This window comes from Tupaia chinensis, unplaced genomic scaffold (genome assembly GCF_000334495.1).
Source record: "Tupaia chinensis unplaced genomic scaffold, TupChi_1.0 Scaffold000528_1, whole genome shotgun sequence".
NCBI classification, from domain to species: Eukaryota; Metazoa; Chordata; class Mammalia; order Scandentia; family Tupaiidae; genus Tupaia; species Tupaia belangeri.
Genome location: NW_006160041.1, coordinates 6,436,068 through 6,453,176, shown reverse-complemented (window position 1 = coordinate 6,453,176; position 17,109 = coordinate 6,436,068). Strand labels below are relative to the sequence as shown.

Below are 17,109 nucleotides of genomic sequence, written 5' to 3'. Positions count from 1 at the left end.
CCCGGCGTGAGTTTTAAGCCACCGGGTCCGGGACACGAACCGCGGTCGACTACATGGGAGTCCAGCGACATAGCCATTACACTAACTGCTGGTTCCCATTAGTGTCTTTATTGATGCCGTGGCTGAAACATGTTTCAGGAAGTAGTGTCATCAGAATCCAGTGATTGCTTTGAATTCACTATTTTGTTTTAATGCTTGTTTATTTCAATTCTTGCTTAATATTTTTATATTCCAGTTCATTAACATATGCTCCACATATCCACCCCAGTTTGCAAGTGAAGCCTGAAAGCCTTTCCTTAAGTACCTGATTTGTGTTTTCTTTTCTTGTAGGAGAAGCAACTATTGTAGGTGAAAATGAAACTTATCCCAGAGCTTTGCTACATTGGAACAGGGCTGCATCTCAGGGTGAGTTTTTAATCCTAGGATAAGAGTTACTGTGTATATGTATTTTTAATCTCTCATGAATATTAAATCATTCACCTTAAAATTAAGTAGATATACTTAATTAAAGAGAGATTGCTTAACTTGTTTGCATCATGATTATTATACATTACAACTATGGTTCAAATACCAGAGTTTTTACATTGAATTTCAAAACTCTCTGTACTAGAGGGGAACCAGCAGTTAGCGTAATGGCTATGTCGCTGGATTCCCACGTAGTCGACCGCGGTTCGTGTCCCGGACCCGGTGGCTTAAAACTCACGCCGGGTGCGTGTGCGTGCGTGCCCAAGATCCCGAGAGGAGAATGGAGGAGAAGGGATTGCGGCGTGACCATCCCCCCTGGGGGGTGATTTCTCGCTTTCATTGCTTAACTTGTTTGCATCATGATTATTATACATTACAACTATGGTTCAAATACCAGAGTTTTTACATTGAATTTCAAAACTCTCTGTACTAGACAGTTCCATGTTGGTATGGGTCATTTTTTTATTTCTAGTTTGAGGCCACTGTAGTGTGTTGTGTTTAGAAATGCCAGACCTTGGTTGGAAAAGTTGACTGCTGCTGGGTGCCAAACAGAAGGAAGTCATATTTTATTTTACTTAGTTTAGTTTAGATTTTTAGGTTTTTTGGTATAGGGTGCCCACACTCACTGTAGAAAGACAGAGAGAGAGAGAGAAATCACCCCCTACGAGGGGTGGCCATACCACAATCCCTCCTTTTTTTTTTTTCGGGATTTGGGGCATGTACATATACATGCCTGGTGTGTTTCTTAAGCTGCTGGGTCCAAGACTCAAACTGTGCAGCTGGCCATGTGAAATCCAACTGCCTCAACCACCACACCATCGGCTGGCTTGTAGAGTACTTTTTTTTCCCCCCGGTCTCCGTACTGAGAGTTAAACCGTGTTTGGCTATGTGGGATGTGGCTTCCTCTGCATAGCACTTAACCACTGCACTGCAGGCCAGCCCTAAAAATCTTTCTTTTATATAGGCATGTTAACAGGAGAAGAAAGAACAGTTTGATCTGCTTTAAACACATTTTGTTTATTGGCGGTTTTGCATTTGATTTGTTTAAGGCTATACAGTGGCTAGAATTAAGCTTGGAGACTACCACTTCTATGGATTTGGCACTGATGTAGATTACGAGACTGCATTCATTCATTACCGTCTCGCTTCTGAGCAACAGCACAGTGCACAGGCCATGTTTAATCTGGGATACATGCATGAGAAAGGACTAGGCATTAAACAGGTGAGTGTGGTTTCAAATGTTTGAGTAATGTCATGATTGTATATTATAAAACAGGTTTTCTAGGACAAGCAGATGGCATAATTGTTACAATGCTGGACTCCCATGTGGTCATCTGTGGTTCAAGTCCTGGACCTGGCAGCTTAAAACTCATGCCAGGCACGTGCACGTGTGCCCAAAATCCCTAGAGGAGAATAGAGGAGAAGGGATTGCCGTGTGGCCATCTCCCTGGGGGGTGATTTCACGCTTTCTCTCTGGCAAACACAGGTGCCCTATAGCAAAAATTTCTCTTAAAAAAAAAAAAAAGTCTGTCTTTGGAATTCAGTTAGATTTCAGGCCATTAAGTGATGAGACTGATTTGTAATATTTCAGAAGAATGCCCTTGCATCTCTCTCATCTTCCCACACATACACATTAATAACCACACTGTTACATATAGGGTGTTAACCTGAAGACAGATTCGTGAAAACAAATGCATTGCTGCATCCTCAATCAAAAATGCCTGCCATTGTTTCTAAATTATTTCAAAATGAATTAAAGAAAGTGGGTTTTTTTGGGAAGTTTTTACTCTAGGGCACATGTGCTCATCAGAAAAACAGAGGCAGAAAGCAAGAAATCACCCCCCCTGGGGGTGATGGCCACACCGCAATCCCTTCTCCTCCATTCCCCTTTCAGGATCTTAGGTACACATGCACACATGCCCAGCGTGAGTGTAAGCCACCAAGTCTGGGATTCTAATAGCAGTTGACTACGTGGGAGTCCAGCAACATAGCCGTTATGCCAACTGCTGGTCTTTGAATGGGGCATTTTTTTCAAATTAAATTTATGTATCAAGTGGACTTAGCATTACTCTTTTTATTTTTATAAATGTATGAATAGAACTATATTCTATTCCCATAAATAAATGTGTAGGAATGGGAAAATTTTTGTTATAGCAGGGTAACAAATTATTTAGAGTTAAATACCAAAAATCAGAGTGATCTGCCATTAAAAATGTTTTTTGTATTTTTTAATGTATTTTTAATAACAATGTACTTAATTATGAGGGTATAGTATTACTTTCCAGGATTAGAATGTGTGATGATTCACTTAGGATAATTAGCATAATCAGGTTGACCATTTGTCATTACTTCTGTGAGCTACGTAGGAAGTCGTTGTCATCTATGTTCTTCTCACTGCATCTTATAACAACAGACTTTGTTCTCTGTGTCTGTCTGCAGCTTTATTTCCATTTTAATATCCCTTTTTCTTCCCTTTCATCCTTCCTAGCCTTTAGCAGTCATTCTTCATCCCTCTACCTCTCTGAAGCCATTTTTGTAATTTCTACATATGAAGAGCATGTGGTATTTCTATTTTGTGCCTGGCTGATTTCATTTTTTTTTCTTTTTTTAAATAATTATTTTATTTTTTAATTATTATTATTATTATTATTATTTATATTTGACCAGAGAGAAAGAGAGGGAAAGTGAGAAAGCAAGCCACTAGGTTCGGGATTCAAACTATGGTTGGCCAGGTGGGAGTTCAGCACCATAACCACTATGCCACCTGCTGGCCCCATGCCTGGCCTCTTCCACTTAATGTAGTGTCTTCTAGACTCACCATTTGACAGTAAATTATAGGATTTTGTCCTTTAATGGCTGAATAGTATTCCAGTGTATATACATGCCACGTTTTCTGTATCCATTTGTTGATGGGCACTTTGGGTGCTTCCAGAGCTTGCCTGTTGGGAACAGTGCTGCAGTAAGCATTGTGGAGCAGGTATCTGTGATACACTGATTTCCTTTCCTTTGAATCTGTAACTAGTAGTGAGATTATTGGATCATATAGAAGTTCTATTTTTAATTTTTAAGAAATCTCATTTTTTTCTGTAATACTGGAATACCTTAACATTTCCACTGAAAGTCCCACATTTTTAAACCCTGCATTTTTTTTTTAATACTTTATTCTTCTTTCTTTTTAGAGATTTTTGCTATAGGGCACATGTGCTCACTGGAACCAGAGACAGAAAGTGAGAAATCACCCCCCAGGGGGTATGGCTACACCACAGTCCTTTCTCCGTTCTCTTCTCTGGATTTTGGTTGCACACACATGTACCAGCGTGCATTTCAAGCTGCCAGGTCCAGGACCCAAGCTGTGGTCTACCAAATGGGAACCCAGTCACCACGCCACCTGCTGGCCCTAGTCCCATATTTTTAATGATCTAGCTTTGACAGTTTGATTATGTCCACTTTCACTTGTGTTAAAACAAAGACTTGAGAACCAGAGATTGAAAAAGGATGTGTTCCCCAATCACTGAAGCCATTCATGTTTTCATTTTCTGGGGAGGGTACCAAAAAACCCTTCCCAAGACTTAAGAAATGGCTATTAATTATATCCCTTACTTGGTCTCTTAGAAACATTTTTTGGGGGGTCAGTAGATGGCATGGCAGTTAAGGTGCTGGACATTCCCACATGGCTGACCACAGTTCAAGTCCTGGACCTAGTGACTTGCTTTCTCATTTTCTTCCTCCCCACTTCCTCCTCCTTTCTCCCTCATGTGTACCCATGTGGGTACACATACCTATAGCAAATTTTAAAACAATGAAAGTAAATCTTAAACACTATTGATCTAACATACTTAAAGATTGAGAAAAATTGTTAATTTCACTTGGTTAATGTACAGTTGTTTGACACAGTGTGTCTTTGATCAGATTTTATGTTTATTTAAATATGTAAATTTTATATATTAAACTTAGTTTAATATTTATAATATTAACTGTCAACATTAGATATTTAAATATAGTTTTATCAAAACTTTGGAGCTAGAGACTTAAGGCATTCAGTTGCTGAAAGGTGTCTGCCATGTAACATGGTAACTGAAACCTCTCTTTGTTGTCAGGCCTGTCAACCCATCAGACTTTGTTTCTATCAGAAACCCTAACTTCATGTTTCAATCAGATAAAGCTTAGTGTGTGTTTGATGACTTATATAAAGCTCAAAAATAAGATATAGCACTTATGGGATACATCCAAGGTACTGAAAGCACTCTATTAATATGGCGTAACTAATCTGTTCTTAATAATAGGTTATAAAACAAAACAAAAGTATATTTTCTACAATTTAATGTGTAATGTAATATATTAATAATATATTACAAATTAGCTAACAGTAAAAGTTGAGGTGAATAGGGCCAGCAGGTGACGTGGAGGGTAAGGCAGTTAGATCCCACATGGCCAACTGCACAGTTCGAATCTCGGAACCAGAGGTTTGAAAATTACCCTAGACATGTGTGCATACATGCCCCAAATCCCAAGACAAGAATAGATTAGAAGGGATTGTGGCATGGCCATCCTCCTCTGGAGAGTGATCTCTCTCTCCTTCTTTCTCTCTCTCTCTCTCTAAGCTAAGTACACACGCCCTATAACAAACTAAAAAAATTTGAAACTAACGTGAATAAGGAATATGTAAAATGCAAATTATTTTCTGATAATGAGTAGGGAGATTTGGAAATTCAGATTCCACTTTAAAGAATAGGTACATAATCAGGTATAAAAATCAGAATAACTCCACTAGTTTTAATAAGATAATAATTTTTTCCTATTTTTTAAAATATAAGAGACATACTGCTAGAAACTAATCAGTCCAACATCTAGCACAGCTCAAGTAATATTAAGTATTAAATTAGATGGAAATTGTCTATAATTGGAAAAAATTTAGGACATGATGATAAGCTTTTTTTTAAAGAATTATTTAAATTTTTTGTTTTTGTTTTAATTTGCTATTGGCACTTGTGCTCATGAGCAAGAGAAAGAAAGTGAAAGCAAGCCTCTAGGTCCAGGACTTGAACCACAGTTGGTCATGTGAGAGTCTAGCACCTTAATCACCATGCCACCTGGTTGCTCATGATGATAAGTTTTAATTACCTTATTGAATCTACTTAATTACCCCAGTGAATCATCCAGAGTCTTATATTACCACATAAAGGTTTTTTTAAAGAATTATTTTATTTAACTTTATTTTTAATTTATTTTAATTTGACCAGAGAGGGACTGAGAGAGAGAGAGAGAGAGAGGGGGAAGAAAAAGAGAAAGTGAGAAAGCAAGAAAGCAAGCCACCAGATCTAGGACTTGAACTGCAGTCAACCATGTGGGAGTCCAGTGCCCTTAACCCCCATGCCACCTGCAGGCCCCTATCACATAATATTTCATTCATAGTCTTAATAATTTTTTTAAAACATTTTTAAAATTTTAATTGTATTTTTTTTAATTAAGTGTACAAAGCATACTAATACCATTATTGGAACATGTGCTTCTCATTAAATAATGGCACACCCTAGGAACAAGAATAAAGAATAGCTTATATTTAAATATGTGAGAAAAATTCAACCTTGTATTTAGCCTTTCTTTCCCTTGTGTCATGGAGTTTTCTTTTCTTTTTTTTCTTTCTTTTTTTTTTTGAGAGGTTTTCACTAGGGCACATGCGGTCATCAGAAAGACAGACAGAGACATAGAGACAGAAAGCGAGAAATCACCCCCCAAGGGGGATGGTCACGCCGTAATCCCTTCTCCTCCATTCTCCTCTCGGGATCTTGGGCACGCATGCACACGTGCCCAGCGTGAGTTTTAAGCCACCAGGTCCAGGACGCGAACCGCAGTCAGCTACGTGGGAGTCTAGCAACATAGCCATTACACTAACTGCTGGTTCCCATGTCATGAAGTTTTTATAAGAATTTGGTATTCTTTGAGAATAGTCTGGAGATGGAAGAAATGAGATTTTTAAGGGAAAATAATCAAACCTCCCACTATTCTATTCTACCAGATATCTGATTCAGAACAGTCCAACCTGGGCCATAATTTATAATGACTTATTCCACCCTTTACAGAATTATGTCCAAGGCAGAGAAACACAAGGTACCCTCCTAAGGGATTATACTTAGTCAGTAAAAGAGCTGTCTTCAGAAACCAATATTTGAAGTTATCTCTTTGGCAGTGCTGAGATTTTTACACACCAAGGCAGTGCATCTGCAAAATAGTCCCTGAGCACTGTCCCATGCAAGTACCTCTTGGAAGACCTTCAGCCTGTCTGCCATAGTTTGAAGATCGCAGCTCCAAACTGAAACCAGAAGTTACTTACATTGACTTTAGTTTTAAGAAAAAAAACGATAATCTTGAAACTTAGAGGATGCCTGTGGGAATCTCCAGGTTAACAGTGTTATGCATTGGTATGTTGTTGTGTCTAGCACATTTACACATTGGGGGAAATCAGTTTTCTGAATTTTAGATCAATTAATCAGGGGGCCGGCAGGTGGTACGGTGGGTAAAGATGCTGGACCCCAACGTGGGCGACCGCTGTTTGAGTCCTGGACTTGGCAGTTTGCTGTCTGTCTGTCTCTCTCTCGCATGTGTGTCAAAATTGAAAAAATAATGATAATAAATAATTATTTTTAAAAATTAATCAGGTAATTAAGAAATTTTACCCAAGTAAGGCTTGTTTTTTTTTTCTTCATGTGAGGGAAATTCATTTAAAAGTGAAAACTTGAAAGATAAAATAAATTTTCCTAGTATATAAGCTAAGTATTTTTGCAAGAAATCAATTTTGTCTTTTTACTTGTATTTTAGGATATTCACCTTGCTAAACGGTTTTATGACATGGCAGCCGAAGCCAGCCCAGATGCACAAGTACCAGTCTTCCTAGCACTCTGCAAACTGGGCATCGTCTATTTCTTGCAGTATATTCGGGAAACAAATGTGAGTGATCTGTGCCTCTTTCCGCTAAGATAGAGATCATGTGACCATCTTGATCTTGGAGGTTTATACTTAAAAGTTGAGGGTGGGTGATGGGGCAGAGGGAGAGGTACCTGAGACAGGTCCCTTCCCTCCTTCCTCACAGGTGAGTGCCAAGATCCTCATCAGGTGAGGAATGAATATGTAGGCAAAAAGCACTTACCCAGTCTTTTGTGTAGATTTGACAGTCATTCCTAATGCTAATGTATCTTTCATGGATGTCCTTGGTTTCTTGTTTAAGAGAAACTGTGACTAACTTACAGCCATTTGAAATAATAGTGAATTGAATTCTGAAATAGAAATGAACTCATTTCAATAAACATCAAGTCAGATGACTATGGGGCAATGACTCAAGCCAGTTCCTTTAAAAGGGGGAAGGAAAAAACCTAAGAATCTGCCCAGGCTGTTGTTGTTCTGATTCTTCTGGTAGTAAACCTTAAGTTAAAACCTCCAGCAGATTTTTTTTTCTCTGAAAATAGCTTGAATTATTCAGATAGGCTAATGGTAGAACTTAGATGGAGATGGCTTACTCATTCTCTTCAAAACTACCTTTAGTTAGCAGTGCTCACAATACCTCCACGTGGGTGCTTTCGGTTCTGCTGGTTTTACATTTTGTTTCCAGCACTGATTGTTCCTAATAATGAATTAACTAGTGTTGCATTAAACTCTGAAAGCCCTGAAATGTTAATGTCTCTCAGAATAGGTCGTTACGTGATTTCAGCATGAAAGTCAGGAATGGATTTCTCCCTTTGCCACCCGAGCCCATGCTGCTGAGGGTTGCAGAGAACCGGGTGTGGGGACTCTGTCTTCCTGTTTGCTTCATACACGTGTAATACCGAGTGCTGTACTTGCATGGTAGGGGGAACCGGCTGTGCCATCCCTGTCAATCAAAACCACCTCTGTCTTTCATTGAAAAGTTCATAGCGTGGCAGCCTTCTGTTTCTCAAGACTATGTCAGACCTTGTCTCCGATGGCTTTCATCACTAATACACTGTTATGGTCTAGGATTTGACCTTACAGTGTGTTGTACTGAGTATGTATTTTGGCCATTTTTTAATACAGAAGTATAAAGCAGACAATAAAATGCTTTCTAATACTACTGTACAATTAAAAGGAAAAAAAGTCCAAGAATAATGAATGTTGTTAAGAAAGTCAGTACAGAGGAGCACAGAAATCTCCCATCTTGGGTTCCTCCCCAGGCAGTGCAGTTAGTAGTTTCTTGTCAGTTTTTTGTTTGTTTGTTTGTTTGTTTTGCAGAAAGAGAAAAATTCATTAGCTATATTTGTAAATATGTGAGGTCTTCAGAAAGTTCATGGAAAATTGAATTAAACTATTAATTTGGTGTAAAAAATTTTTAAGTCTGCATAGTGTCCTCTTAATACACATTTTCTTTTGAGAGATTTTTGCTTTGGGGCGTGTGCGCCTGCTGAAGAGACAGAAAATGAAAAATCACCCCTCGGGGGATGTTCATGCTGCAATCCCATCTCTTCCATTCTCCCCTCAAGATTTTGGGCACAGCATGAATTTCAAGTTGCTGGGTCGGGGACTTCGACTGCGGTCAATTATGTGGGAGTCCAGCACTTTAACCACCATGCTGGCCCCTGTTTTCTACGAACTTTTTGGATACCTCTGTTGGCATTGTCATTAAATCCTTACTAAAAAGCATTATTCATTTAACTATTAAACATTTTTAATTCCTGCGGTCTTCAGTTTTATGAGAAGTAGTGAAATGGCCTGTCATTAGAACAAGGATTTTCAGCTGGTGTGCCCTCCAGACAAATAGCTTACAGATGTGCCGAGATGCTACGTTTCTCCTCCTGTCCCTCCATTGTCCCAGTGTTTCTTTAAATATTTTCTGTGAAAAATGGTTGAAAATTGGTGCAGGAGATTACTGGTGAAAAGACCCCTATTAAATGTTGTATAAATTCTGTTGTTATAAAATACTAGCTCAATGCCTGAGACTCACAATTTTGAGCTTCAGTTTAAGGCTTTTAAAATTTTAAATGGGGGCGGGAGGGGGGGCAGCAGGTGTCATGGTGGTTAACGCACTGGACTCCCACATGGCTGACCACAGTTCAAGTGTTCAGGTTCCAGATCTGGTGGCGCGTGTGTGCATGCACACACACTCTCTCTCCCTCTTTCTTTTTCTGTCAAAATTGAAGAATAATAATAAATAAAGTTAAATAATTCTTTTAAAAACAAAATTTAAGGGGCTGGCAGGTGGCACAATGGTTGAAGGAGCTGGATTCCCACATGGCCGACAGTGGTTCTAGTCCTGGACCTGGTCGGCAGCTTGCTTTCTTGCTTTTCCTTTCTCTGTCTCTCAGGTCAAATTAAAAATTAATAGTAACAAATGGATTTAATTACATAAATAAATAAATCTTTTTAAAAAATTTTAAATAGAGACCAGCAAATGACATAATGGTTATGTTGCCAGACTCCTATGTGGTCAACTGCGGTTTAGTCCTGGACTCCCTCAGCTTAAAATTTTTGCCAGGCACATGTGCGTGTGTGCCTAAAATCCCAAGAGGAGAATGGAGGAGAAGGGATTGCAGGATGGCCATCCTCCCTGGGGGGGGGAGGGGAATGATTTATTGCATTCTGTCTGTCTCTGTCTCTCCAGCAAGTGTACACACCCTGTAGCAAAAATATTTCTTGAAAAATAAATGTAAAACACAAATACATATACACACACATGACAAAATGTCCCTAAACTAAATTATTTTAAGTTTGGTATTTATTATTTCCCTGTTTCTTCCCAGACATTTAATGATGATAATGATTTTCTTTTATTTTTATTAAGATTCGAGATATGTTCACCCAGCTTGATATGGACCAGCTCGTGGGACCAGAGTGGGACCTTTACCTCATGACTATCATTGCGTTGCTCTTGGGAACAGTGATAGCTTACAGGCAGAGGCAGCATCAAGACATGCCGGTACCCAGACCTCCAGGGCCACGGCCAGCTCCGCCCCAGCAGGAGGGGCCTCCGGAGCAACCACCCCCACAGTAACAGCCACCATGTTCAGCCTTCATCAATGACAACTAAGGAAGTCATTTTCTGAAAACACTCAAACTCGATTTAGGACTTTGGATCGGTGGCCACCTCCTGGAAGAGGCACAAGGAAATTGAATTCCTAAAGCTGCTTAGAATCTGATGCCTTTATTTTCAGGGATAAGTAACTCTTACCTAAACTAAGTTGAATGTTTGTTTCAGTGCCATATGGAATAACAACTCTCAGTGGCTTTCCTTTTTTTTTTCCCCCCCCCTTCCAGAAACATACATGAGACACTCAAAGTAATGTCTACTGTATCCCAGCTGGGTTTTTTAGGGGGGTCCTTTTGGTCATTCTCTCAACATGCGTAAGTTATTATGTCAACCATCTTTGGGGTCTTGTACATCGACACTAAAAGCTGATCAATGTAAAAAGGAAAAACCCAGTTAGTTGCAAGTTTAAACACATTTAAAAATCTCAAAATAGAACTTGCCTTTTAAGTAAAAGAAAAGGACAAAAAGATTTTTCAAAGTGTTTTTGAACTGTGATAACTGAGAAACTTTTACCAGCTCACATTACAAGTGTATATATTCAGCTAATTTGTTATTTTAAAGGGAAGATTGGAAAGTTTCTTATTATTGGTGATTGTCACACTTTATACCATACTTCTCTCCTTCAAAGACCAAAAGGCTTTGTTAAAGAGTTTTATATGAATTTCACCTTTTTGGAATGGGATATATATAAAACTTTGTGAACTGACTCCTTGCACTAACACGTGAATTTGCTTTACTCAGTGTAATTTGCTTGTTTTTTGTTTTTAAGTATATCGAGCCTTGATGCTGAAGCCAGAGGATGGACTAAATGGGAGAAATTAGAAAACAATATTTAAAAAACTCTGGGTGGGGCATCGAGATCATAGACACCCTTTTTGAAAAGGTGAAGAATTTGTTCCTAAGATTTACTTTACTTTGTTTTTCTTGTGGCACAAAGAACAAATCATCCTCCTGAAGTCCCTAAATATGAAATGTCGTTGCCAGGACGTGGCAGACAATGACTGCCACTATAATACTAAAATTCAGAGACTCGAAGGCAGACGACGCTCAGTGGGTGGTGAAAGCCCAAGCCTGTGTGCGCCATTCTGTATTGTTCAGGTAGCTTCTTATTTCTGACAATCTTATATTACAGTAGAAAGTCACCTGCTTGTTTGGCTGTCATGCTCCCATCCTCCCACTGTTGACATCAGGTAAACCAAAACCTATCAAAATTGGCTAAATAGTATGGGGGAAAAAAACATCACAAAATAAAATTGAGAACATACCATAATCACAAATGAAAGGATTAAAACTTAAACTGAATTTGTATTTGTATTTCCTTTTTTTTTTTTTTCTTAAGGTTTTTGCTGGAGGGTACATGCTCTCACCAGAAAGAGAGAGAGAGAGAGAGAGAGACACTGAGAGAGAAAGTAAGGAACGATCCCATAGGGGCATGGCCATGCTGCAATCCCTTCTCTTTCATTCTCCTCTGTCCCTTTGGGTACATGCATGTACACACCCAGTGTGATTTTCAAGCTTCCAGGTCCGCGTCTTGAACCACAGTCAGCCATGTGGGGGTCCAGCAACATAACCATAACACCACATACTGGCCCCCTGAATTTGTATTTGTTTTCATTGTCTAATGGTGATGTTTGCCAGCCTGATCTAGTCTCATTAGTATCTGAGCAGGCTTTCTGTGTCTGTCATCATCAGTCTTTTATTTAACCTTTATGGTTTATTTTCTTAATCTCTCATCTGCCAGAAAACTTGAAGAGTTTATTACCTATAGAGTTGTGATGCTTTGATTTTTGAAGCTGAGATTGTATTTAAAACTAATTCATCGATATTGAACATGAAGGCTTTAAATGTGAAGTTTGTATACTTTTCTGTGTTTAGAGAATTACGGAAAATCTGGTCACATACTTTCCTCCCAGATAATTGCTTCCCGATTTAAAGAGGTGTTATTGGAGAGAACCATATGTTTATGATCACATCTGTGAACGGTAGGACATTCTACCCCCCCCGCAAGTATAGTTGTCACTTCGGACAGCTCCTGTGCATATTATGACTGACTTGGTCTCACACTCAGATCTGAGTGCAGTTGACACAATATGTTAGTGTCTTCACAACTGCCACTTGCCCTCTCTTCAAAATGCATATAATCCATGGTAGTAGTCTTGCCTCTCTTGGAAGGAACTATTTTAATTTATTTAAAAACTGCAAAAACCCTCTAAGATGACTGTCCACTTCCTTTTCTTATGCCATCAACCCCATTTCTCCTTTAGGCAGCATTTTTATATCCATTTTCACTTCCCTCCATTGGTACTTTGAGAAAATATTTCTTTAAACAGTATTCACTACGTAAGGCTGGTGGGAGAGTGCCGTCTTTGGTATCCTTCATTCATAGCAAACTTCCTGGTAGCTTACCCATTGCCGTGGCCTTAAAATTGATCTTCCAGATATTCTTTTCTTGGCTTGTTGTCCTCTCTTTTGCCCGGAGCCATTTGCTCCCCAAAATTTGAATGATACATTTTAAATTGTTTAGTTCTTACAACTTCATTTCAAGACTGTCTCAAAATACTGTCTTCATTAATAGCTTTTTGTTCTCAGGACATGTACCTAAGCAAATAGGAATTGAGTTTCATTTCTATCCGAACATATTGCTCATTACTTACCTAATCAAGTCAAATGGTATCCATTTGAATAAAATGACAGTAGCTAAAACTAGTGGTTGTCAGTGGCATTGAACGGACTCCAGGATTTGGGAGTTTGAACGTTAGAATTTAGAGCTATCAGAGGGCCTTCCTTTCTCTGGGGGGCCCACACCTCCTGACGGCTTTGACAGCTTCTGCCTGCTTAGAGGGTGCTGGCAGGAGGACTGTTCAGTTGACCTGCCCTTGTGATCTTGGTTTGTGGTTTGGGTAAGGATTTCAGAGTTTTGAGACTGTTTTCTTTCTATTTTGTGCTACAAAAGTAGCAGTGGTGAGTTTTGTTTTCTTTTTGTGTTTCAAATTTTTGTTTCTGTTTTCTGGATGAGGCTTATTATCTTCTTTTGGGTGAGCAGTCAGTGGCACAAAAAAGAGACTTTATGTTCAAAATTCATTAAAGAGCTCTTAAACAAGATTTCCTTGTGAATCATTAATCTTGGTACTCTTGAAGATTTGTTGCCCTTCTTCATATTAATTTCTGAGAGAGTTACCACTAAGCTGTTTTTTCTGCACCATTGGGAAGTTTTAGAAATTTCTTTCAGTGATTGGTGATGATCTGATGATATATTTAATTTAGGGGCTGCTAATGGCTTGAGAAAACTTAAGTATTTTATATATAGGACTTATATATAGGATTTCTTTTGTTTTGTGTTTTCGCTTTACTTTGTCCCCCCTCCTTTTTGTTCCTCATGTTTGTTCTTCAAACCAGTTCTTTGGAAATACACGTGCAGGCCTATAAGTGAAAATTAGAGTTCTCCACGTATGTAGCATGTATATTTATGTTTAACTGCATCTGCAAAAGCTTCCTTTAAGAGGCTTAGACTAACATTTTATGTGCACATTTCAAAACAAGATGCTTCAAGTAAACAGCCCCTTGACCTGCCTCTAGGAAGAGCAAGGCTGTATTCCCTCACTGACCGCTACTATTTATTTTGAAAGTGAATCTAATACACAGTACACGATATTATGACTTAGAAGTATGCAAGAAATAATCAGAGGAAGAGAAAACTTCTATTTCCATGTAAGTAGTTTTCATTAGTCACCATATTCAAATATAAGCAAAATTTAAAAATTTCTCAATGCCACCCTGTCCTAGACCCTACCCTGGTTTTTAAATATGTGGTATTCATTGAAAAGAAACTAAATTTTTTGTTCACCTGATACTTTAAAGATAATTAAAATAATCTCCAGTGAAAGTGATCTTTATTTTAAGGTGACTATTTGCCCAAGTAAAAATCCAGTTTGTATAGGTAGGATCCCTTGGTTATGTGCAGGGAGCTATCTCACATGTAGTTTTCCCGGTTTGGGTTGACACTATTCGCTTTGATTCAATAAGAAAAAAACTCGCAATATGATCAAGGTGTAACCACTAAATATTTAGGAGAGGAAGTTTGAAAAGACCATAAGATGGCATTTTGAAGGAACACCATGGAAGACTTTTTTTGTAAATTTATTTTGTATTTAATGAAATGCAGTATAAAGGCTGGTGAAGTGTAATATAATTGTGTAAACAAACAAATCTTGTTAATAGAGAGATGTACAGATTCGTTTTGTACTGTATCTTGAAACTTGTGAAATAAAGGTTCCACCTCTGGTTATCCCGTATTCTGTAATATATCATGACCCCTCGCCTTTCCAGTCAGACTTTGTGGTTGTTATGTTTTAGTGAACCTTTTTGGAAATTTAGAAGCTTCAGGAAAACTTTGATTTGGGACCATTTGAATCCATCTTTCATTTACTTTTAACTCCTGAAATTCAGATTCCTCTAGGTCAAATATTGCTTTATAGAGATGAACTTGCTGACAGATGTCACCATTTTTCAAATCCAGCATCTTTGACCTGAATCAGCCTGTAATATATAAGTAAGCATGACTCACTGTAGTAGCCGAATGTAACTTCTCTAAAGTTTACGCATTGCCTTGTCTCAGCAAGTTTTTTCTTTTTTTCTTTTCTTTTTCTTTTTTTTTTAAAATTTTTCTTTTATTTCTTTGGAGAGGTTTTTGCCATAGGGTGCATGTCCTCGCCAGAGAGATAGAAAGCAAGAAATCATCCCCCAGGAGGGATGGCCACGCCACAATCCCTTCTCCTCCATTCTCCTCTTGGGATCTTCAGCACGCACGCACACGTGCCCTGTGTGAGGTGGTTTTTCTGAGAGATTTTCGCTATAGGGCACGTGCGCTCGCCAAATCACCCCCCAGAGGGGATGGTCACGCTGCAATCCCTTCTCCTCCACTCTCCTCTCGGGATCTTGGGCACGCACACACATGCACCCGGCATGAGTTTTTTAAGCTACCGGGTTCAGGACGCAAACCATGGTCGACCACGTGGGAGTCCAGCGACATAGCCATTACGCTAACTGCTGGTCCCCTGTCTCAGCAAGTTTTTAAGAAGGCTTTGAGGGAACCAGCAGTTAGCGTAATGGCTATGTCTTGGACTCCCACATAGTCGACCGTGGTTCGAGTCCCGGACCCGGTGGCTTAAAAACTCACGCTGGGCGCATGTGCGTGCGTGCCCAAGATCCTGAGAGGAGAATGGAGGAGAAGGGATTGCAGCGTGACCATCCCCCCGGGGGGGTGATTTCTCGCTTTCTGTCTCTATGTCTCTCTCTGTCTGGCGAGCGCACGTGCCCTTTAGCAAAAACCTCTAAAAAAAAAAAAAAAGGCTTTGAAAGATGAGTACAATATGACGTGATGATACATTTATGTAGAATAAGATCAGAGTAAGGGGAAATGCAAAAGAGAATAATCAACTGAGAGTGAACTTTTTATACAAGATGCTAGTTACAAGTGAGCTACAAATTTGGCCCTGAACCTCCCAGGAGTCAGCTCGAAGATGTTCCAGCCTAAAAGCAGCAGGTGCTTGGATATAGCTGGATGATGCAGACTGGCGAGTGAGACATTGATCTCAGATTTTACTTGGAAGAGTGCAGCCACCCACCCCAGATGTCCTTGACCTTGGCTACAAGTTGTGAAGAAGTCGGATGTGAGAGCCGGGACCTCAGGATTTTAACCATTCTACCAGGCGTTGGGTTCTTGGCTATGGTGCCTGTTTATCACTTAGCCCTTTTCTTTTTCCTCTTCTTTTTCTTTGTTCATTTTTCTTTCCCCTCTTAGTGTGCATGTGTCCAAGAGATAATCCCCCATCAGACCTGGTCATGCCACAATCTCTTTTCTTCCAGTTCTCCATCTTGTCAAGATTTTGGGCACACGTGCCATCTGCACTTAACTAACCCTTTCTGACAAGTCATTGAGTCCCAAATTGGGTGCGACTAGATGAGAAAGCCTCTTTAACTGCCTTTGTGATCCTCATTTAGGTTGGTTATATTAGCTTTGAAATTTGGTTGCACTAAATTGTGGCATATACGTTAATTATGTGCAAGTGGGTCATTGGGTGTAATTTCTGTAAAACTGGGAACTCTGAAAAAGGACAAGGAAGAATAATCAAGTGAAATAAAATGAACTTTAGAATCTACCAGTTCAATGCCAGGCGTGTGTGCGTGCATGCCCAAGATCCTGAGAAGAGAATAGAGGAGATGGGATTGTGGCACAGCCATCTCCCCAGAGGGTGATTTCTCACTTTCTGCCTCTCTGTCTCTGTCTTTCTGGCAATTGCACATGCCCTATAGCAAAAAGCTCTCAGAAAGAAAAGGAAGGGAGGAAGGGAGGGAGGGAGGGAGGGAGGAAGGATCTACCAGTTCAGGGAGCCTGCAGGTGGCATGGTGGTTAGGGGTGTTGGACTCCCACATGGCTGACCCTGGTTTGAGTCCTGGACCTGGCGGCTTTCTCTCTCTCTCTATTTCTCTCTGGTTAAACTGAAATAAATTTTAAAATCTTAAAAATCTACCAGTTCAAAACCAGATACTGCTGCCAAGTGGGCCTTATATTTTCCTTCTTGTGTCACTTCTGCTTAGTAAGCATCAGCCTGGAC

At 39.5% G+C, this 17,109-nt stretch overlaps 1 protein-coding gene across 1 annotated transcript in view; it reads left to right on the top strand.

Annotated features, from left to right (window-relative positions):
* The window catches only part of SEL1L (SEL1L adaptor subunit of SYVN1 ubiquitin ligase), a 77,836-nt gene extending 66,039 nt beyond the window's left edge, over positions 1 to 11,797 (top strand). Inside the window, exons 19-21 of the mRNA XM_006157115.3 lie at positions 1,515 to 1,687; positions 7,282 to 7,410; positions 10,250 to 11,797. Coding sequence (XP_006157177.1) covers positions 1,515 to 1,687; positions 7,282 to 7,410; positions 10,250 to 10,459 — 512 coding nt within the window. The 3' untranslated portion in view covers positions 10,460 to 11,797. The remainder of the gene's footprint in view (positions 1 to 1,514; positions 1,688 to 7,281; positions 7,411 to 10,249) is intronic.
* Positions 11,798 to 17,109: the final 5,312 nt, after the last annotated feature.